This window comes from Cnephaeus nilssonii (assembly GCF_951640355.1).
Source record: "Cnephaeus nilssonii genome assembly, chromosome: 8".
Lineage (NCBI taxonomy): Eukaryota > Metazoa > Chordata > Mammalia > Chiroptera > Vespertilionidae > Cnephaeus > Cnephaeus nilssonii.
In genome coordinates, this window is record NC_137079.1 from 39274901 (window position 1) to 39300010 (window position 25110).

General features: G+C 41.0%; 2 protein-coding genes across 3 annotated transcripts in view; one reads left to right on the forward strand and one right to left on the reverse strand.

Moving 5' to 3' along the window:
- The window catches only part of PCCA (propionyl-CoA carboxylase subunit alpha), a 377531-nt gene that overhangs the window by 85188 nt on the left and 267233 nt on the right, over positions 1-25110 (reverse strand). The window lies entirely within an intron of this gene.
- On the forward strand, positions 926-7296 carry LOC307104427 (uncharacterized protein; the record flags this gene model as incomplete). Its single annotated transcript, XM_079779349.1, is given in 6 exon segments — positions 926-952; positions 5648-5805; positions 5807-5833; positions 5835-5896; positions 5899-6466; positions 6609-7296. Coding segments are annotated over 6 exon segments (1530 nt in total).

A 25110-nucleotide genomic window follows, 5' to 3' on the forward strand; every position in this document is an offset into this window, starting at 1 on the left:
GCAGAATATATATCAGAATGTTACATCAGCCACAAACTGAAATAAAAAAAGCCCAATAAACTGACTAATGGATAACCAAATAAAGTATATCTATACAATGAAAAAGTAATTAGCAATAATCATTTCAAAGGCATTACACTAAGGGTAGGAGAATAACTTTGACTACTAGTAAGAAGAACTATGAGGGAAGATTGTGGGGTGATGGAAGTGTTCTAAATCTTGATTTTGGTGGTGATCACACAGAGATATATTTTTGTCAAAACTCAATCAAACCATCAATTAAAAAGATTAAATTTTATATAAATCATACATCAAATATGACTTTAAAAATTGAAAGACAGGGAGAAAAAATCTACCTCTTTAAAAATTGAAAATAGTATTTTGAACTACATTTGATAGATCTTCCCTTCCTGAAAAACTGAGTTCTCTCCCTGCATCCTCTGCTATTGAATGGATAGATGTAAATGTTAACTTGGCAAGTAGGACACAAGGAAAGTTCCTTCCAGACAGAAATGTGAAAATTAAAAGAGGCCCTTTTCAGGTGCCCGTGTATTACATGAAGGAAAGATAGCAGGAAAGATAAAGATATCAGAGATCAAAGTCCTTCCTTATTCCTCTTCTGCATGGACCTTGGGAACAGACAGTGCAGTGTAGAGAGATGGGTGAAAATATTCCAACAGGTAACAAGTATGTACTCTAAAAACATATAGGCTGGAGGACTTCTTCTGGAAAACAATCTAGGAAAAGCTATAGGCTTCTAGTAAAGCCCATTACTAGTTTTCATGGCATTCCTACTGTGGTGTCTGGTGTCATAGCAATAGTGCACCATTGAGGGAGGGAGAGGCTAGATATCATGGTAGGAACCCAGAAGTCCCTACCTGTCCTAGTAGGATGACTAGAGAAGGTCTAAGTCAGGACAAAGGCCATGTATTACACAGGGGACTCCATGACTGTAAGCAGCAAACAGTAACCAGGACTGTGGGTGGCAGAAGCCTCTTCAATGACAAACAGGATGAATCATTACTCAGCAGTCACCAGTCCAGATTCTCCTTGTAAGGACAGTGTGGGTCTGAGTTATCTTTACCTCCATAGCTATGAGGGAAATCTGACCACCTCCCCAAAGGCCCCTTTTACTTGCACCCAGAGGCTACACCTTAGTGGAAGCTGGAGGAAGGGGAAGAGGCCTGAAGCACTGTGGCACCTGAGACTGTTTAAACCAAGAGTCCAAGATCCTGTTTATTGCCAAGTTTTCCCCCCTTGCCCCAACTACAGGTAGAGGGCTTATGAGAAGATTACATGTGATAGAAAATAAACATTTCCTTGTACACCTGGTAAGTAATGAGTATAATTTTGCAACTTCACTATATAATTGAAGAAAGGAAACTATTATAGTTCCAAATCATAAACTATGAAACATATATGCAAATTTTAATGAGGAAAGAGAACATGCTGGAAGCCATCATATGCCTTCTCAGGCCTCAAGCAGTAAACAGATTTCTCAAAAAAACATAATTTTGAACAGCAGATGCAATTATTCTATTGAATCTATCATTCAATGTGTGAAATCTAGATGTAAGTAAAAGCCATATTAGAGGTAGAAAATGGTTCTTTGAGCCACATTTTAATACCATAGAAAGGTAGGGGCAAAATTAACAGAAGAATTCTTGTTACTATATCTCACATATTGTTCACACCTAATTTTTTACCCAAGAGTGACTGAAGCAATAGATGTAAAGTAGCATTTCCTTATTCTCACACAGAGCATGCCACTCTATCTTTTCAATGCCAAAAGCAAATGGGAAATGAAACCTAGGACAAAGAAAATAACATATTTAGTGAGAGGGCATTCAGGTAACAAGCTTAACAAGGAAAAGCTGCAGGTTACCCATGCTTACACCCAACCATCTACCTTAATGCAACATAAACAATAATCAGAATAACCAATATTAGATCTTTGCATACTAATTGCAAAAAAAATATTTTTATAAAGAGAAAATGGTAAATTAAGAGCATATAACACAAGAATTACTCAAAGAAACACAGGAAGAGTTCGGATAAATAATTCTACAAAGACATCCATAGGAAATGTGACCCCTCTTTAAAAAAAAAAATGAGCTCAAAGAAGAAAAACAAAGGTTCAAAGAAGAGATTATACAACAACAGAAGGAAATGAAAATCAAGCTGGTAGAACCCAGGGAAGAAAAAAAAAAGAAGAAGAAAATAACATTATAAAGATAAAAGCCATGTTAAGAAACAACCAAAAATAGAATGTTACTAAAAAGACAAGCACATGGAGAAATCATATAAAACAAAACAGAAAACACCAACAATATAAAAGAAATTTATAGAGAAGACAATAGATATGAAGAAGGGAGAAACGGGATCCAAAGAAAATGCAAAAGTCTTATTCAAAAAGGCTTTTAAAAATAGATATAAATTCAAAGATATGAAATGTAAAACTTTTCAAAATAAATAAAAGCTTGAAGATATAGAATGATGTTTATGGAACTTTAAGAATAAAGAAAAATTATGTGGGTATTTAGACAAAGATAAGAATTCATGCACAAGCAAGAAACAAACCTCAGGTCAACCTAATTTCTCAAGAGCAACATGATCACAGAAGACCACAAAGTCATGTGGTCTCAAAACTAAAAATAAAGAATGCTGTCCCCCAATTTTATACCCAGCCATCATGCTCTTAAAATACACAGAATATAAATATAAATGTAGCATGTAAGAACTTAGTGCCCCTTCTTTAAAAATGAGGCATCTCTATACATACTAACATGAAACGATTCCAAAGAATAGTGTTTACAGAAAAAAAACACAGAAACAAACAAACAAAAAAACCCCTGCATGTTTGTTTTTAAAGGCATCAACTATCTCGGAACTAAGAGGAGCAGAGGGGCTGAGGGAAAGGGATGGAAGGGAGACTTGCTTATCAATGCAAACCCATTTATATATTTTTTAATTTTGCCCTGCCCACATACCATATTATATATTTAAAAATTTTAGCCCTGGACAGTTTGTCTCAGTGGTTAGAGTGTCAGCCTGCAATCAAAGGTTGAGAGTTTGATTCCTGGTCAAAGGCACATACTAGTACTTTGGCTTCAGGTTCCCTAGCCCCTGTAGGAACACATGTGGGAGGCAACCAATTGATGTGTGTGTGTGTGTGTGTGTGTGTGTGTCCCTCCCTTTCACTCTCTCTAGAAATCAATGGAAAAAATGTTCTTGGTGGAGAATTAAAAGAAATAAATACATATATACATTCATACATAACATAAAAATTTTAGAGTGAGGATAAGTATAAGTGGTAATTTCCTCTCTCATTGTAGCATGCAATCAATACCTACTTTAGACCTTTCAGTAATAGGCACACAATAAAAGGTTGCTATTCTTTCAAATTTTCCTTTTGGCTAATAGAAAAATATTTATTTCAATTTGTCTGGTCATAGATTTACTGATATAATCTAGGGGACCCATTTTTACAATTTATTTCAAATCATCTCTCTTTCTCAACCCTCTTTTTTATCTGAAAATGGGGAACCTGAACCAGCAATGCTGAATGAAAACCTCTTCTATATCTAAAATTCTATGATTTTATGGTTACAAAGCCCTTTTATTTAAGCTATATTTAGTCAGTTAATTTTGAATATGTCATAATCCAATATTAGAAAGGGATATTTTGTTTTGCTCAAACACCCATTCAGGGTTGAAAGTTTTCAAGATCTTTCCTTTAACAATAAAAGCTAACAAAATAAATAAAATTCAATGTGAGAATAAAAAGAAAAATAGACCAAGAGTGAAGTAACAAATGACAAATTACTCTGGGCTCAAATAAAATTTCACACCTGAAAAGGCAGATAATATTGTAGAAATGTTCCAGCACTATGAAAACACTAGAATATTTTAGATTATTTTAAATTCTTTAAAAAAATATCAAAAGATACAACATTTCTGTTTAGAAAGTAACATAAAGACTTTATGTCTTTAATTTAAATTGACCTGGGAGTCAAAGTACACCAACTTTACATGAATTATCACCTACCAATGACCCACACTGTGGCAGATGACCTCCTCTTTCCTGAAACTGAAGCCATCAGTCCTCTTATTTTCTTGCATGGACCATCCTCCTCCCTTGGCTTCTCTCTCACACTGACTACTTCCCTTCTGTTTTCAAGCATGGACAGAACCTCGTATTTTCACTGCATGTGCACTCGAACCACTATGCTCTGAAACTACCAAACCATTTCTCTCCTTTTCTCTGACAGGTTCTAGAACAAATGCGCTATACCTATATTCTTACCACATATCTTTCCCCTTCTATAGCCTTCTACAATCTAGCTGCTAAAAGTATATTCTAAAAGGTCACAAGTCTATTTCAGGAATTTTTATATTCTCTTAACCCTCATTATTCTTTACTTCTCAGCAGGAAGGCAAAACTCTCTGAGGCACTGAGCTTTAAGCTAAGATGTAGAGTGAGGACGAATTAGAGGTGACATAATCAGCTTTTTATTTTTAAATGATAACTCTAGCTACAGTTTAGAAAATGAATTAGATAAAACAAAAATAAAAATTATGGTGACCAGGCCTAAATTATTGGAGAGTAACATAACCTAAGGAAGTAAAGTGGGAAGTGGGAATACAGCAGTTAAGATATGAAATAGTCACCAAGAAAAAAGAGAAGAGTGAGCTCATTAGAAAAACATCTAAACTGCTACACAATCCATGCTGATGGCTCAGCTGCAGTGGGACATGATGCCCATGTGTCATGATATAAACCCACCCCTGGTATATAACTTCCCCACAAATGCTCACCTACTTTGTGTGATGTAGCCATAAAGAGATGGGGAGGCTGAGTTCATCTGAGTTTGGGCTTGATGGAAGAATGAAAGGGGTTGAGAAAGTTAAGATTATTTGTAAGTGAATGCAGGGAACCTAAGATGGATAAAGGAGGAAAACAGGAGTGGAGCTCTGCGGACGGAGAGAAAATATAAGGACTTGTGCATGGAGTCAGAGACAGACCATAAACTGGTTGCTAGTCTTCAGATGCAGGGGAGGGACCCTAAAGGTTGCCAAGAGGAAGGCGAGGTAGTGATGTAGACCAATGGTGTGAACTTCAAAGTACGAGGGTTTTACAAGAGCAAGGTGAACAGTGGTCTAGAATGACACCAGGAGAAAAACGATCCCACCTCCCTTCTCTGTTGATGACAAAGCAAGAGCGATACGGAGGGCACCAGTGGAAAGGGTTGAGAGGACGTAAATTGTATCAAATCATAGGAAATCGATTTAGGAGTAATGGATGACTGGAGAGGCTTTCAAGAGCCCAACTCTCCATCATCAACACTACAGCCTTAAGCCCGACCTGCCATCAACTCACCCGGACTACCACCATAGACTAGTCTTGCCACATATAGTCCTCCATGTCTCCAAAGCGTTTTCCTCACTACAGGCAGAGTAAACTTTTGTAACCACAATGCTTATCATTTATAAGCTCGGGGATAAAGGGAAATAAAGAAAATTTGACCAATGGAGTTCCTGCCTGCTTTTAAAAAATGTAAAGAAGTGGCTTCTCCCCGGACCCCGGCACATGCACTTGGCGGGAGCCGGGCTCCGAGCAGCGCCCCCCCACCCCTCCCGTCGATAGGGGGCGCCTAGGGTCCCGGAGCGGCCGCAGGGGCGGCGGCAGCAGCTGCTGGGGAAGCAGTGGGCGCCCTGGCCCAGGCGGCGCAGCCAAGAAAAGCAGAAAGTGAATTGCAAGCCCAAGAACCAGGATGAACAGGAAATCCCTTTCCATCTCCGGGAGACTGAGGAGCCGCCAGGAAGTGAAAACCCGTCAGTAACAAGAGGAGGAAGAGAGAGGCCCAGGCGGCCTTCAGAAAGGCGTTGGAGGAGGCAGGGGAGTGGATCCAGACAACGCGGACTCCAAGCTCAAGCAGAAGTGGGAGTCCGACCGGGCCTACATCCAGCGCACAGAGCAGGAGGCCCAGCACGTGCTGTTCCTCAGCAAAAACCAGGCCGACCGGCAGCCCGAGGCGCAGGTGGCTCGCAAGAAGGAGTCGGAGGGTAAGAAAGCGTTCCAAAGCGGCGGCGCGATCAAGTGCGGAAGGAAAGAGGAAAAGGCCGCGGAGAGGCTGGAGCAGGAGCTGCTCGGAGACACCGTGAAGTTCGGTGAGGTCGCCTGCAGCCCCCCCGAGCTGACCGCCAAGCCCAGGAAGAGCGTGAGCACGGGCCAGCCTGGCAAGAAATCACTGATGCTGGCGATGCTTTTGAGCCCTGGCGGTGTGTCCCGGCCTCCATCCACCTCCATGGCCCGACAGCGGATCTGGCGGAGGAGAGCGGGCTGTGCAGGCCTACAGGGCGATAAAGAAGCGGCAGTAGCCGGGGCCTCAGTCAGACCACCTCCCTCCCAGGAAGAAGCCAGAGACCGGCCTTTGAGAGACCAGGGTTCCTGCACTGGGTGGAGGTGAGGGGCAGGGGGGGCCCCAGATCGAAGTCCTTTCCCTGGACGCACCCCCGGACATAGCCTGGTGCACCAGCTCCAGAGTTCGGGAAAGGGCTCCAGTCTTTGCTCTCATTTTTTCCTCCCTAAAAACCACTCTTCCAAGCGAGACCATCCGCCAGGCCCCTGTCCCCCGGGACATCACTGTGCTGAGCCAGCGCCTGGTTGAGTCACAGCCAGTCACAGCGGCGCTGTTCCCAAGCCTAGCATCGCCCTCGGCTGTTCAGCACACACAGGTCCGGGCGGAGACAACCACGGGCCAATCCCATGATCCCATCCCTAAGTGCCAACTGATTGCAGACGCCGTGGACTCGGGTCAACTGAATCCATCCCCGGCTCCTGGGATTCACCAGAGCAGCACAGCTGGACTTGAAGCAGGTGGGGGCCAGTGCAGGGGACTGGGGGAGGAGCGGGGGCAGGACCAGGAGGGGTGGTCGGCATCTACCCCGCCGGCTCCAGTGCCAGTTAAGTCCCCACAGAGGCAGCTGGAGTCCATGCAAGCCTTGGGTCAGAGGTGGAGACCAATGACAGCACCACACCCAGGGGCGTGGGCAGCAGGAAGCATTTCTCACCGGAAAGCCATGCCTGGGGGAGAGCCCCTGGGCAGTTGTCAGTCCTCCAAACAAGACCTGGTATCTTTCGACACTGATCTGACTTGGGTTCCCAGCTCTCAGATGCCAGGTGCTCTCTCCCTGCCTGTGATATGGAGTCACTTCTGTCAGAGACCACTGATCCTTCTGGTGGGGGGGTTGGTACTTAGAGACCAACATCTGGGTTCTAGGAATGCTCACTGATGCTGACATGTCATTGTTTCTCAACCATTTTTGCAGACAGGCCTTAGAAATATAATTTTAAAAATGTATATATATGTAACTTTAAAGTTCTGAATTTGTATTGATATTTGCTATTAAATTTTAATATTTTAAGTTTAAAAAATGTAAACTTCAAAAAGATGTGTATACGGCAACCTTTAGTATCAGGACATCATGTGTCTCAACATCCTGTAAACGTTTAATGATTGTATTTTATTTAAAGTATTGCTATTATATGTTTGAATTAATCAGAACAAGGCAGTAATAGGTAGAATTCATGAAATTCATCTCAACATGCTCTATTTTCTAACAACTTTCCCCCAGCTTAACCAAAGAGATGGGTTTTATTGAAAATTATTCATAATACTATTATTTATGATGCTTAAAACGACACTTCAAAGATATGATTTCTTTTCCTCATTTCAAAAATCATTTCCTCATTTAATAATCAACCTGTAACTTTGCATTCCATTAAAAGCATTTAACTGCATTTGTGGTACAAATAATGTTGATGTGGAACATTTTCCATGAGTTGTTTGGAACATTCAATTTTCCTACCTACGTAATCATAAGGGGAAGAGAAAGTGCACACCCTAAATTAATTTGACATTTGAGAGATTACTTACATCCTTTACCATTAAAAACAAAAAAAGCACTTCCCCAGCAATACCTCATGACAATAAAAATATTACAGCTTCTACTGCAATAGGCACCTGCAAAACGTTTTTTTTCAAGATGAGAAATGTAAAACTTAGAAAACAAAATATTTGCCAAAAAAGCATTTCCAAAAATAATATGAATTTGGGAAGATTCAGGCAGCAAGAGGTGTTTCTGATTCACCATAGAAGTTGTCTTTTTTGTCATACTCAAATTTTAAATTCTTTTTTTTTTGTCATCAAATGTTAAGAAGATTAGCATTGTGCAGAATTAAATCTAAGATAAAAATCAAGGTATTCACTATTTGAAAAAGACTTTGATCATATATCTTGCTTCTATTTTTGAAAACAATGTGAAGGGGGAAAAGGTTTGTTAATTAAACTATAACTAATTCTCAGAAGGGAATAACTAGTTCCTGCCCCTTTAATAGGCTTTCACAGTGTATCTTAAAAATAATCACTCAGCACAAAAAGTGGAAAAAAATCTGCAATTTTCTCATTTGACTGTTAGGGTGGAAAGGATCCTAGAAATAATATACTCTGACCCAAACCTCTCCTCCTATTTTAGATATACGGAAATTAAAGAACCATGCAAATGATGTAAGTTATAGAAGCAATTATCTTGCAATTCTCCTCAGAGCATTTCCCCTAAGTCCAGGTGTCAAAAGCAAAAGTAACAAACGTAATCTAAATACTAAGATATAGCACTTGTATTCAGTAGACACACTGCATATTTATACCTTGAAAGAAAAGATTTTCCTAGAGATAAAGATGTTTGTTGTTTCTTTTTGGATCTTATCTCTAACTACTGACAACAACAAAAAAATGATTATTAAATAGTATATCAAATATATGAGGTATATCCACATTCCCCAGTAACAAAATGCAGTTAATTAAATTGGGATATTGCCACTGTTTAACATTATTATAGTTCACTGACTGCTACATAAACTGCTGCTGGATATGTGAAACACAAATACATATATTTTTAATTCTATAAGAGGGTGAGAATAAAAAGCTTATAATTTTCTTATTGTTTAGATTTAAAGACTTTGCTAAGTTACTTGCTCCACCACTTGCTTCTCAGGTAAAACACGACAAAATTAACACAAACATTTTTTTATTCTGTGATGATAATTAATGATTCTTAACATTTTAATATGAACTAGAACTGTCTTGTATCTTAATATAATATAAAAAGCACAGGTATTCTTCATCCTGCTCTTCTATTTGCTAAAATAATTTATTATTCCAAAATATAGTTATGTACCTCTAATACCCTTTCAGAGGGAAATGAGATGCTTGTTCTCTGAAAACAAAAGGAGAACCATTTTTCCTAAGTTTCTTCTTTATCACTATCTCCTTGGAAACAATCTTTTATTTTTCTCCCAAATATATAATAATAACAAAAACATCAAGAAGAATTATACATAATAATGATGACCTGTTAATCTGTCACAAAAAGATTATATTAAATATGCATGTGCTATAAATGTAATTAAATTTATCTCAAAGGATGTAAATTGCAAAAACAAATTTTAGGTACTGATCTACAATCAGCCAGGCTGACTAGTTTCTGTTTAATTATCACCTCATTAATTGATCAGAAACAACATTAATTTCAGTTGTATGTGGTTTTTCTTAAATCTTACATTATGTTGCCAACAGTTTAATTATAGTAGTAGTTTCTTTTGGACTGGTGTGATAAGGTCATTCTCCGCAGATAATACTGTAAATTATATCAGCTTAATGAATAACTCCAGATAGATGAGTTTAGCATAAGGAGCAACTTAAGCTGCCTTTACTTCTACCAAGCCTGCCAAATCATGGTGGAATCCTGTGCTTTCTATGTAGTGTTGTCATCAATAGAATAATTGTATTTGAACCTCAGCTCCACAAATTAGCTAGCCATTCATGTCTCAGATTCCTCATATGTAAAATATATGCTCACAGAATAGTAGTGAGGAATAAATTAAACACTTAGACTAACTAGTACCTGGCACATAGTAAGTCCTCAATAAATACTTGTTGGTGGTAGTTCAACTTAGTGATACTATGCACTCCTCCCACAGTAACGACTATTCTCTATCTACTTTTCTTCTTTTTCAAAAATATCTACTTTCATTTGCTCTTCCATTTTCTTGTGCTCCATTAAAACATCCTCCATTATTTATCCTTTTAATTCCATCTGATTCCTATTTGCTCCTCTTTTTGCTTTTCATACATATTTGGCTACCACATGTGTCTCCCATTAAAATCCCATTTTACCTAAGCTGGTGGCTCACCATCACAGAACCCACACATGATCAGGCTATAGGTCATTTACAATAATGTCCAAGTCCTCCCTCTTCCTAAATTCCCATATACTGCAATTGTAAGATGGTATTTCCTATTCCCACCTCCCTTATATTATCTATCTTTAACTTTTTAGCATTTTAGTACTATCCTTAGGCACAGAAAAATTGCCCCAAAAGCCCATTTGTCCTGCCATCCAAGGGTTATCTAGCAGGTCTGTACTCTTTTCTCAGTCTGTAGCCATCATTGGCATTATTTCCAATGCACATACTAAGATATGTATTATCTTTTTTCTACATTGCAATACCAATAACATATTTGATAATTTTATACTTATATTTTAAACTTGTGGTGGCAAATTTACTCCCCTTAAATCCTCTCATGAATTATAAATCCAATAACAAAATGTTTTTAAGCATGAACAATAAAAGTTTTATGGTTTTTGTGGGTTTTTTTGCTATTATGGTTTAACTCAGTTTCTTTGATAGATAAAGGTGAGATATGGGAATTAATGCCCAAAACTACTCATCAAGTCCATCCAGTGAATAAACTAGCAAACATCCTATTACTCTGTAAGTATCAACCATATCTGAAGGAAGACACTGGTAAAATTTAATTACCCATTAATTTGATCATAATAAATAATGCACTTGGAAAGAATCAATGGCACAGCTTATTAGTTCTATAAACTAGGGGCATAATCTTACTACTAATAATAAGTAAGGTTAACTGAGTTACCGGTATTTTTTCATTGCTCCTAACAGAAAATAGAAAAATGGTGCAATCAGTTTCTATTATTCGAATGAATGGTCATAGAAAGTATTTTTATTTTGTTCCTTTTCTGTGAAATAACTTCAAATATACATAAAAATTGCAGCAATAGTACATCAAGCTCAGATTTGCAAGTTGTTAGCAATTTTGGCCAGTAAAGAGTAAGTGTTATGATGTCTCAATGCCCCTTAATATTTTAGCATGTATGCCCAAGTACAAGGACACTCTGTACTGTACAACCAGCAAATTAGGAAGTTAATATCGATCCAATATTATCATCGAATCCACAAGCCCTATTCAAATATCGCCAATTGCCCCAATAATGCCCTTTATGGCATGTCCAGGGTCTAATTTTTACTCCAGCATTTAGTTGTCGCATCTCTCTGGTCTCTGTCCCTCTGCAACAGTGCCTTAAATTGGCCTTGTCTTTCATGACCTTGACATTTTTTAAGAGTATACACCATTATCTTGTAGAGAGTCCCTCCATTTGGGAGAATGCTTCCTCATGATTATGCATTTTTACCAGGAATACTAAAGCAGTGATTCTGTGCTTTTTAAGCATCATACCAGGTGGCACATGATATTCCCAGTGAAGTGCCTTTATCATGGCTAAGACGATTTCTGCCAATTTGCCCACTGTAACGTTAAGCACTAGCACATCTAAATCTGTTTCTACATATATCCTACCTTATAATAAACAAATATGCAAATTGACCGCACATTCGCTACGCCCAAGCCATGTCCACCAACCAAGCCACGCCCACCAAACAATCAGGACGAGTATGCAAATTACTCCAACAAAGATGGTGGCTAATTTGCATATCAAGACAGTGTAGAAAGAAGCTAAGAGATGCTGAAGGGAGCAAAGCTGTGGAAAAGCAAGCAAGCCAGGGGGAGGAGAAGGGTGGAGCGGAGGCGGGGCCGGGGGAGAAGGAAGGAGAGCGGGGCGGGCTGGCGGAGAAGGAAAGAGAGCGGGGTGGGCTGGCGGAGAAGGCGGGCCGGGGGACAAGGGAGGAGCGGAGGCGGGGAGGGCTGGCGGAGAAGGTAGGCCGGGGGACAAGGGAGGAGCGGAGGCGGGGAGGGGTAGAGTGCAGCAGGAAACCCTATTGCAGGATTTTTCCTGCAACGGGAACGCTAGTCTACCTATAAAAAACATGAGTTCACACTGATCCCTCCGATTTCAATCCAACACCACAAGGTACAGTTTAGCCTCCCCCCATTCTATATTTGTATCTCGTTTCTTTGACACTGAGAAACTGCCTTCCATTATACAACCTAACTTACAAGTTTGCTGCTTCTTTCTTTTTCAGTTTGTCCAATATAGTTTGTCCAATAGATCTATAGATATGTATATGTCATCTCCCCTAATTATTCCACAATACTTCAAAGAATATATATTAGAAAAAGAATATGATAGTGTTTTACCTAAAACAAAGTCAACTGGCTTGACACTATGTGAAATTAAAAAAAAAAAAAAAGGTTTCTCCTTAGAGAAAAAAGGAACAGTATACCAGATGAACAGTGACACAGGTCAGAGAACTTAGGTCAATGAAAGATCTTCAGCAACACAACAAATTTTTTAAAAGAGCACCAATTGCCCAGCTGGCATGGCTCAGTAGTTGAGTGTCGACCTATGAACCAGGAGGTCATGGTTCGATTCCCAGTCAGTCCATCTGCCTGGGTTGCTGGGCTGGATCCCCAGTGTGGGGCGTGCAGGAGGCAGCCAATCAATGCTCTCATCATTCATGTTTCTATCTTTCTTTCTCTATCCCTTCCTCTCTGAAATCAATAAAAAAATTTTTTAAAAGAGCACCAATTTGTAAGATGTGTGGTATGTGCCTTAAATTACTCCAGGAATTTTTTAAAAGGTAAGCAAGGATATATTAAACAAAAACAGCACATGGTACTCATTGTACTATTCTCAAAATTTGATATATACTTCATAGTAAAAAATTAAAGAATATAGATCATCAGGTCAGGCCTACTATTTGGGCAGTCATATTTGGTACTGAAGAATTCCAGTCCATATTGTCAGTTAATCATCAAGTCAGTGTGGCCACGGTGAGGGAAGGGCTACAGACTGGTTCATACCACAAGGAGAGCTAACAAAAGCTGGCTCATTCTAAAAGATACTACATTCACTAAGTTTTGCTTGCTTGGCCCTTTCTCCTCCCACTATTGCTGAAATCTATATCCCCAAGTTCTGTTATCAACTACTAAGCCAAATACAAACTCTTTTCTCTTTCTTTTCCTACTTAGCAACCCATCCAAATAGAAAACCTTCCCGGAGCCCTATTGCCAATCAGCTACAATTCTATTTACTTTCACTGACCACTTAAAAATGTGGCTGTATCACACCTTTCAAGTTTTCTCGGCTCAAAATCTTTCTTGGCTTCTTGTTGCTTAATAAATAAAACTTCTCATGTGGCCCTTAAGGTCTTTGGCACTAATGGCCTCAATCTAACAACCTGTCATTCCAATTTTTCTTCCCTTTTTCTCTTACATTCAACAAATACGCATACGCCCTATTCCCTAAACTTTACTCTTACTATTTTCTAAACTTGGCATAGTCAATTCGGTCTAGTTGACTGTTACCATCTATTCCTCATTACCTCCTACAGGTGCTATTTACTTTGCTGAAGTTTGCTCTTAACTTTCTGCTTCATCTGCCTTTTGTCCTCCATTCCTGCCTAAACCCCTAGTCCTTTGCTATGTTGGATAATGTCTTTTCTGTCTTTGACTTTCTATAAAATTTTGTATATCTATGCATTAATTAAATTATGCCTTATATTCCAATCAGTGTAACACCTCCCAACTATACCAGAAGCTCATAAGGGCAGGTTGGTGCCCTACTCCTTTACGTCCCTCATGAAGTCCCTCAGTGCTTTGATGTTGAAGATTGGTGGATCTTTGGTAAATAACTATTATATTAAAAAATAAAGCCCAGCCTGGCTGGCATGGCTCATGGTTAAGCATCCACCTATGAACCAGGAGGTCAGGGCATATGCCAGGTTGCAGGCTTGATTCCCAGAGGGGGACATGCAGGAGGCAGCCAGTCAATGATTCTCTCTCATCATTGATGTTTCTATCTCTCTCTCCCTCTGCTTTCCTCTCTGAAATCAATAAAAATATATTTAAAGAAGCTTAGGTGCATGAAAAAATGTCTAATTAAATGAGAGAAAAATCTAACTTTTATTTATTTAATAGCTACAAAGCTATCAAAGCTGTATTTTTAACTTAAATATCATAATGTAAAGCAGATAAAACCATGATGACTCACTGTCATATTCTTAATGCACGTTAGTCAGATAAGTGGCTTTTATTTTAGATTAGAGGCCTGGTGCACAAACTCATGCACCAGTGGGGTCCCTAGGCCTGGCCTGCGGGATCGGGCCAAAACCGGCTCTCTGACATTCCCCGCAGGGTCCGGATTGCGAGAGGGTGCAGGTGAGGCCAAGGGGCCCCATTAGTGCACAATTGGGGCCAGGGAGGGACACAGAAGGTCGGCCGGCCAGGGAGGGACCATGGGAGGGCTCCAGAGCATGTCCAGCCCGTCTTGCTCAGTCCCGATCAGCCAGACCCCAGCAGCAAGCTAACCTACCAGTCAGAGCGTCTGCCCCCTGGTGGTCAGTGCATTTCATAGCGACTGGTCAACTGGTCAACTGTCTGTCCCCAGGTGGTCAGTGCACGTCACAGCGAGCAGTTGAGCAGCCTTAGCATATTATGTTTTGATTGGTTGAATGGACAACCAGACGACCGGACACTTAGCATATTAGGCTTTTACTATATAGGATTGTTGACCACTGACAACATAGTTCTAATTCAGAATTCCCCAAAACAGATTTTGATAAGGCTAATAAATTAACTATTAAGCAAAAATATTTTAGTCTTAATGTCCCATAAATTGTTGATAATATTTGTATTTAAAAATCCATATGTCCTTATAATGGAAGATTAAAGTTATTTCAACTACACAAAAAACTCCATTAAGCACTTGTGTGATACAAAATCTATACATGCTCTGGTATATTAGAGATGGACACCCACTCACACAAACACACCCAAGCATATTTAACATAGAATACAAATTAAAATTATATTCCATTCTAGGGTTTCATTTTTATTTATACACACATACAAAAATATCTATTCAAATTGTTAGATAAATCCTTTCAATTCTGATGACTTTGAACAAAGTGTTCTATTATTTATAAAACTATTCTCCCAAATTAAAAGGAGAATAAGGCTGGTATTTTCCCAGGAGCCTGGAAAAAGGGTTTGACCAATATATCAGTTTTGGTAGCAGTTACTAGAAATAATACACCTACCAGTTTATTACCGAACTGATAGTCAACAAAGAAAGGGATGAGTGGAAAATTACTGGGAATAGTACAAAAAATTAATGAGCAAACTACATTCATTCCTAAAGACCTTCAGAGATACAAACTGAAAAAGAAATGGTGACATTGTTTTTATATTTTACCTAGTGGCCCGATGCACGAATGAAGATTTGTGCAAGAATGGGCCTTCATTCCCCTGGCTGCCAACACCGCCTTCGCTCTGGCCAGAGCAGCCTTTCCGCTTCGGCCCGGAGCCACCTTTCTGCCTTCCCATGCTGCCCAGAGGCCTGGAGCCGCTGGGGTATTGCGGAATGCCTGCATCGTCACCATGGCGATGACGCAAGTGTCTTGCCCCGTCCCTGGCCACTCCTCCCATGCCTGTGTATGCAAATTAACCCACCATCTTTGTTGGGTTGATTTGCATACCCACTCCTGATTGGCTGGCGGGTGTCCGAAGGTACGGTCAATTAGCATGTTACTCTTTTATTATGCAGACTAGAGGCCTGGTGCATGAATTTGTGCACCAGTGGGGTCCCTTGGCCTGGCCTGCAGGATCAGGCCAAAACGGGCTACCCAACATCCCCTGAGGGGTCCCAGATTGCGAGAGGGTGCAGGCCAGGCTGAGGGACCATACTGGTGCATGACTGGGACCAGGGAGGGACACAGGAGGTTGGCCAACCGAGGAGGGACCTCGGGCAGGGGGACCCGGGGGACAGCTCCAGGGTGTGTCCGGCCTATCTTGCTCAGTCCTGATCGGCCAGGCCCCAGCAGCAAGCTAACCTCCCAATCGGAGAATCTGCCCCCTGGTGGTCAGTGCACATCTTAGCGAATGGTTGAGCAGCCTTAACATATCATTAGCATATTACACCTTGATTGGTTGAACAGACGAATGGATGAACAGACACTTAGCATATTAAGCTTTTATTATATAGGATTCCTTAAAAAGCTATTTTAAAAATCTAAAAAATGTCAAGCAATGCTCCTTTGAAATAAGGATCAACTCAAATCAATTCTCAGGACAGACTAAAAGCACGGTAAAAGAAGCAATAGTCTGAAAAATTACCTTGGTTTCTCAGCCTCTTACTAGCCAAGGATCCACATTTAAACACTTTCTAAAATGTCTACTATTACTTGATTGTAATAAATATCAAGGGGCTTGGATCAACAGTGGAGTACAAAATTTACATAAACTATTCATCTATGTAAAAACCTATAGACAGAAGTGTTAGAGTAACTGTTTTCAGCCCCTACCTTTCAAGCAAAAGCCTCTAGCAAGCATCTTTGTAGATACTCCTTTGCAAAAGGAACCTCTGATTGAATGAAACAAGACTCAACTCCATTTTTTAACACAGGTAATTGTACATTATTTGAGGGTAGGGAGAATACCAAAAACACAAAGAAATACCTACGTGAGTAAACATAAGCTAAACAATACAGTCATGCGCTCTCCTAACTTACCAAATGAAAACATTTTCTTTATGGAAAGTATTTCTAATGAAGAAAAATACATCATTACCTCTAGCACAAAAAAGCTACGATCAGTTATGACACAACACCTACAACTGTTAACACTTTTGTGAGGGGTGGTCTGCATATAGTTAAAACAGGCACAATGATCCACCTAGTGACTAAAAATCCCACCTTAGAGTCCTCCCTGTCAATTAAGGAGGCGTCTTTAGAAAGCTCCTATTAAAATCCACATTAGAAATTAGCTCATTTGTACAAAGCACACAGATTACTTTACTAGCTTATGCAGCTCTCACTTTAGATGAGTCATTTTTGATAAAAGGAACTAAATTTTTTTTAAAGGTACTAAGAAGGAAATGACAGGTATAAAAAAAAGCTCATATCAGTAATGGGTGAGGTCAAAGCATATTAAACAAACAAAACAATAACCCTTCTGTAATGGAAAATTTCAAACACAGAAACAGCAAGAACAGCTTATATATCCACCTCCCATGTTCAAACCTTATCCACTTAAGCCAATCTTGTTTCATCTATATTCCTACTGATTTGCCCACATACTCCAAGACTATTTGGAAGCAAATCCTAGACTTACTGTTTCATCCATAAATTCCATAGTTTAGCCTAAAGTACTACAACATGGATCAAGCTTTTGGTAACAAAGTTAAAAATAATAATAATTGAATTATCAGTAATAGTTATCTTCTTTTTATTCTACACATGTACTTTGGTTTCTTTGAGTCCTAGGAGGGGTTGGGGAGGTAGAAAGTGGGCGATGGAGCAGATAGCTGTGAAAGATTACCTGAAAAACAATCAGGTAGAATAAAGCATATTATGCTTTCTATAATTTCTATTCATTGAAGGATGAGGTCAGAATGAAGTGTTCCTGTTAGTCTGGGTCACAAAAGTAATTCAAGATGCATATAAAAATGCTTATTATCATTCAAGTTCTCAAACCCATTCAACCATTCAGCCCTTTGCTTTCTGATAAGACTGCCAACAACTATGCCAATTAGTGTCAATTGCAATGTTAGATTTCCTAACATCTGCACCTGCCTACCAGTTAGTGTAGTGGGCAGAAAAAAAGTGACTGATGGTTACAAGTTTCAGACACACTAAACGCTGTTTCTGTGTTAACATTTTCCAAGTCAACAAATTTACCAACTGGTTGTTAAAAAAAAAAAAACCCAACACACACACATTTTGCAAATTATTTTCTATAGATAATTTCTTCTTTTTTGGGAGGTGAGGAGAGCAGGTTGAGTTATTGTAAACTAGAGCAGTACATAATACATTTTAAAGCTTATAAGTTTTATAACTAGGAATAATACATAAGAAATTTAGTGAATTATATCTTACTTCAAGGTTTCACAAATGCTAAATTTATGCATTCATTTAGACACATGATTAACTTTTAAAAAGCCACCTATTCATATTTTGAAAATTTCCTCACTGAAAATAAGATTTTTGATTAAATTTTCTTTTAGACTTTTCAAATAAAAAATTAAAGTACACATAAAAGAACAAAGTATATTTAACATGGAAGAAATCATGAACACCTGAGAATCTGATATTAACTATGTATTTTCATATTAATTAAAGTATATATTTCATTTTTACTTTTTAAAGTTTAAATAATTATTCATAATTAAAAACATGCACTACTGTTGAAATATCCAGAACAAAATATAATCACTAATTTATCCTCAGATGAAAACGCTTCATTTTGGCTTATTATAATTAGTAGCAACATGGTGTTTTTTAAATTTCACAATTGAAGCAAATTGCATGTAAATAAAAGCTACTGGAAGTAATATAGTGGTTAAAAACAGTGCATTACTAAAGAGAAATAAAAATTGCATGTCAATATCTGAAAGTATGGAAGATGTATATAATGTAGTACCTTCTATCTAGTGCCATTATTTAAATTGCTACTTTTCCTCAACAATCTATTCTCTGGCTCTAGCAAGTAGGATAAATGGTAATTTTACCTGCCAAATTTGGCACAAAAAAGGACAAGCAACTTCATTAACAGAACAATGCTTTCAATATCATTTTTTTCTTTTCCACTCAGTGCCAAATAGAACAATTCAAATCAAGAAATCTAAGCAAAATTACCTCCTCTTGTTGAAGTTTTACATGCTTGAATAAGCAAATAATATATACAGAATGCTAGCAAGAACATCCTTTCTGTAAATCAGTATATGTCTTCTATTGTAGCTCAATTCAAAGCTCAACAGAAAGGAAACACCTCACCACTGAAGTACAGTTCTAGATGTGTATGTAGTTGAGTGTGGTATGAATATATGCTAATTTAAAACTCAATGGGATAGACTAATCCTAAAAGACTTGATTTGGATTAAACTTTTGGTTAAAATCCATTAATGCACCTAAACCACTAATGTGGAATGACTCAAAAACAATTCTTTCTTCAATCTTTGATACGTGAAACTAATGGAAAACAACCCCAGATGAGCAAACTTGCCAATCACCACTGCTCTCACATTTCCTCAGTATTTTTAATATCTGGCTATAAAGAAAATCATAAATTCTTCGAAACCCTGTTTCAAATCTGATCATAAAAACATTAAGCAACAACTCTTCTATTAATCCCACTGAACCTGTATGATAAAAGGGATACATTTAAGCCATTTCTAAGTAATCATTACTAGATTTTTAAAGCTAAACATCAGCATTTTCTTTTGGGGGAAGGGATCCAATTGGGTGAACTTGGTAAGCACTCACAAGATTTTCTATGGTTATTTACAAAAAAGGATTGTACTAAATTTAAAATATATTTTTACTAGAGGCCCGGTACATGAAATTCATGCACTGGGGGGTGGGAGGGGAGGGTGTCTCTCAGCTCGGCCTGTGCCCTCTTGCAGTCCAGGACCCCTCGGCCCTCTCGCAGTCTGGGACCCCTCACTCCTTACCACCTGCCTGCAGCAGAGGTGGGAGAGGCTCCCGCCACCACCACTGCGCTCGCCAGATGTGAGCCCGGCTTCTGGCTGAGCGACACGCCCCCTTTGGGAGCACACTGACTACCAGGGGACAGCTCCTGCATTGAGTGTCTGCCCCTGGTGGTCAGTGTGTATCATAGCGACCAGTCATTCTGCCGTTCAGTCATTTTGCATATTATGCTTTTATTATATAGGACTAGAGGCCCGGTGCACGAAGTTCGTGCATGGTGCGGGGGTGTCCCACAGCCCACCCTGCACCCTCTCCAATCTGGGACCCTTCGGGCAGTCGGACATCCCTCTCACAATCCAGGACTGCTGGCTCCCAACTGCTTGCCTGCCTGCTTGCCTGATTGCCCCTAACCGCTTCTGCCTGCCAGCCTGATCACCCCGTAACCACTCCCCTGCCAGCCTGATCAATGCCTAACTGCTCCCCTGCCGGCCCAATTGCCCCTAACTGCCCTCCCCTGCCCTCCTGGTAACCCCTAACTGCCCTCCCTTGCCAGCCTGGTCACCCCAACTGCCCTCCCCTGCAGGCCTGGTCACCCCTAACTGTCCTCCCCTGCAGGCCTGGTCACACCCAACTGTCCTCCCCTGCTGGCCTGGTCGCCCCCAACTGCCCTCCCCTGCAGGCCTGGTCCCCTGAAACTGCCCTCCCCTGCAGGCCTGGTTCCCCCCAACTGCCCTCCCCTGCAGGCCTGGTCCCTTCCAACTGCCCTCCCCTGCAGACCTGGTCCCCCAAAATTGCCCTCCCCTGCTGTCCCGGTCACCCCTAACTGCCCTCCCCTACCAGCCTGGTCCCCCCTAACTGCTCTCCCCTGCTGGCCTGGTTCCCCCAACTGCCCTCCCCTGCAGGCTTGGTCCCCCCCAACTGCCCTCCCCTGCAGGCCTGATTGCCCCAACTGCCCTCCCCTTCAGGCCCAGTCACCCCTAACTGCCTTCCCCTGCCGGCCTGGTTGCCCCTTACTGCTCTCCCCTGCTGGCCTGGTTCCCTCCCAACTGCCCTCCCCTGCAGGCCTGGTTGCCCCCAACTGCCCTTCCCTGTAGGCCTGATTGCCCCCAATTGCCCTCCTTGCAGGCCCAATCGCCCTCAACTGCCTTTGCTTGCGGGCCTGGTTCCCCCTAACTGCCCTCCCCTGCAAGCCTGGTCTCCCCCAACTTCCCTCTCCTGCAGGCCTGGTCCCCCCCAAATGCCCTCCTCTGGCGGCTCGGTCACCCCTAACGGCCCTCCCCTGCTGGCCTGACTGCCCACAACTGCCCTCCCCTGCAGGCCATCTTGTGTGTTGGAGTGATGGTCAATTTGCATATTACTCTTCTATTAGATAGGATTGATTTTAGAGAGGAAGGGAGGAGAGATAGAAACACCAATGATGAGAATCATTGATCGGCTGCCTCCTGCATGCCCCCCACAGGGAAGATCGAGCTCACATGTACCCTGACTGGGAATCGAACTGGGACCTCCTGGTTCATAGGTGGACGCTCAACCACTGAGCCACACTGTCCTGGCGGATTGTGCTAAATTTAGTCTCCAGCTGGTTTCCTCACTCTTGTTCCAAATGATAACCATACATAAACATTGTCAGCAGTTTTAATAAAAAGCTAAGTAACAAAATGGGGCAATTAGTAACATATGCCCACCACATGTAAGAATGATAAATATGACTAAGAGCAAATACATCCATGCAGAGCCATGCCCAGTCATTTGCACTAAATTTTAAATTTTGAAGCAATGCCTATTTTTTTTTTTTTTTTTTGAGATTTAAACACTGAGTTAGAAACAAATGACATGGCTTATTTTATAATTTCCCACTTAGACATAAAATATCTTGAAAAAAAGAAAACAACATTGAATCAGAATAGAAACTCCAGGAATAGTAATATGCAGATTATGGATGCCCTTGGTTCTCTTTTCTGTTTTCTTTTTGCCACTTGTTCAGAAAAATGAATCTAAATCAGTGAAAGGGAACATGCACTGAGGGCCTAACATCAATCAGGTATTTTAATAAACATTAAATTTACTGCATCCTCAGAGCAATCCAACATAGAGATGTTAACTATATTTTATGGACGACAAATCTGAGGCTTAGAGAAGTTAAAATAACTTCTCAAGGTTCCACAGCTAGCAGGTAGCATATCCAAACCCAGGTTGGTCTACTAACACCTCAACTGAACCAATTTAGGTATTTGTTAAGTTCATTTGGAGGGAAAGGCCAATAGCAAGGGTTGATATTTTATTGCAAAGAACAGTCATTATAATAATTGGTGTGGTGATTCCACGATGCCTGGAGTTTTTAACAGTAGAGTTAACAGTGGTTAACAGAGTGTCTATAGATAAGAGAAAGGCTCTAAATGGAGAAGGGACAGATGCCCCAAAACACTGGATCCCTTCAGCCCTGCACCGTAACAGTGTAGGTGCACCCTACGGAGGGGTAAGGAGGAACTGCGGGTTCATGGGCTCGCAAACCACAGCAGGGGTCTGAGGTGGGAAGTGGGAGGGGAAGGGGACAGCAGTATTGGTCCACTAGTCTCACTTGATAACATTTCCCAAAGTGAATCACCTAGAGGTAAAGATTACCCCCATAACTGCTCTGCAAACACTGTGTTATAGCCTCAAATAACACGTCAAAAAATAAATAATACATTTTAACCAAAGAGTATCAGAATCTTAAAATACTAATCGCTACTGACAAGTCTTGTCAATGTATTTGTGTACATTTTATTTTGTCTTAATTTTAAAACTTTCCATGAATTTTTCATATAATGGGAAAGAACTGTTTGCAAAGTAAAAGCTAATTTAGATTCTTTTAAAAAGCAAAATGGCTATATTTAAGAGGGAAGAGACATTGTTTCTCAAGTGCCTACTACATGCCAGCCCCTATACCAGAGCTCATTTGATTTTTACAAAAGCCCTGGAGAATATTAACCCTATTTACAGATGAGGAAAACAAAGGCTCAGAAGAAACAGTGAACTTCTACTGGTTTCACAGTCAGCAGTTTCAGGGCTGGTATTTAAATTCAAGTCCATCTGATTTACAGCCTTTTCCTATATACCACTATTTATATAAAATACTACTACTGCAGTGGCTGAGAGAGATTAAGTAACTTTCCAGTTACATAACTGGTAAGTGACTGGTAAGGGTTATCTTCGTTCAAAACTGTTGTTTAAAATACAATGTGATGGCCTTGGCCGGCTTTGCTCAGTGGTTAGAGCATCTCACCATGGACGAAAGGGGTCACAGGTTCCATTCTGGTGGAGGGCACATACCTGGGTTGCAGGCTCAATCCCTCCATCCCCACCTCAATCTTGGATCTGGGCACGTGCCAATCAATATGTCTCACATCTCTCTCTCTCTCTCTCCCCCCCCCCCCCACTCCTCCCCTCTAAAAAAAAATCCTCAGGTGAGGGTTAAAAACAAAAAAATACAATGTGACATCATTGTTTCTCTACTACCCCTTACCTAGTCCCAAACTAAAGCTGTTAGTAAATGCTGACAGTTAATTTTAAAAAAAAATATGTTTTTATTGATTTTAGATGGAGAGGAAGGGGGAAGAGCGACAGAAAGAGAGAGAGAGAGAGAGAGAGAGAGAGAGAGAGAGAGAGAGAGAGAGAGAGAGAAACATCGATGTGAGAGAAAAACATTGATCGGATTCCTCCCGTATGCACCCCAAACCCAAAACCTGGGCATATGCCTTGACCAGGAATTGAACCAGCGACCTCTCAGTGCATGGGAAAACAAACGCTCAAGCAACTGAACCACACTGGCCAGAGCCTGAGAGTTAATTTTTACAACTAAACATAATGGATAAAGAATATGATTGCCTATGTCCCTACAGTCAATGTAATTGATGCTTCTTTTTAATAAGATGGCCCAGTTTGCAGAACAAAAAAAATGTGATAAATGTAATCCTATATAATAAAAGCCTAATATGCTAAGTGTCTGACCATTAGTTCAACCAGTCACTATGATGCACACTGACCACCAGGGGGCAGACGCTCCAACCTGTAGGTTAGGTTGCTGCTGGGGTCTGGCTGATCAGGATTGGGCGAGACAGGCCGGACACACCCTGGAGCCCTCCCGTGGTCCCTTCCCGGTGGCCAACCTCCCGCAGTCCCTCCCCGGCCCTGATTGTGCACCGGTGCAGTCCCTCGGCTTGGCCTGCGGGGATCGGGCTGAAACCGGCTCTCTGACATCCCCCAAGGGGTCCTGGATTGCGAGAGGGTGCAGGCCAGCCTGAGGGACCCCACCAGTGCACAAATACATGCACTGGGCCTCTACTATCTCTCTCTCTATCTATCTATCTATTTATCTATCTATCTACACTAATAAAAGAGTAAAATGCTAATTGACTGTACCTTCGCTATGCCCACAGCCAATCAGAGCGAGTATGCAAATTAACCCAACAAAGATGGCGGTTAATTTGCATACGCTGAGGAAGGGAGGAGTGAAGACTGAAGAAAGCGGAAAGCAAGGTGGCGGGGTGGGCGGCGGTGGTGGCAGCGGACGGGGCGGGGCTGGCGGTGTGCGCGGGGCCGAGGCAGCGGCTAGCAGGGCACACAGTGGTGGCTGTGGCGCACGTGGCTGTGGCGGCCTCGGCAGCGATGGGTGGGGTGGGGCAGGCGGTGTGCACGGTGGTGGCTGTGCACGGGGCTGTGGCGGCTGTGCGTAGGGCCGCGGCTGCGGCGAGCACGGCTGCGGCGGCCTTGGTGGCGGCTGCCCCGCCCGCCTGCGGAAACCCTGTTCTTGCAGGAATCTTCCTGCAACGGGCCCCTAGTATATATATAAAAGCCTAAGCAACTGTTACAACTGATTGACCGAACCACCAAGGGGCAGACGCTCAACACAGGAGCTGCCCTCTAGTGGTCAGTGCACTCCCACAGCCAACCTCCCCTGGCTGGCCAACCTCCCCTAGTCCCTGCCCCCGGGCCAGCCCAGATCGGGACTAGGCAAGATGGTTCCGATTGGCCCTGTCGCCAACCAGGCTGAGGGACCCCACCCATGCACCAGGCCTCTAGTGTTATATAATTACTTCAAATATTAGATATAAGGTTCCTTAACAAGTTGTCTTGAAAATTAATATAAAAGAAAAATCACAAATGTTCTGTCCTTTGTATTTGAGATTTCATATTTTATCAAGATTTTTAGGGTGTATGCAAGAATTAAAATTCCCAATTCCACAGAATTTTACTAAAAGGCATCATCATTCAAGAATACTTTAAATAAATCAGATTTTTTAAATTACTAAATTTACTTAAATTTAATAAAATACTCATTAGTCACATGTCCGTAATTCTCCTAACACTAGGATTTCTAC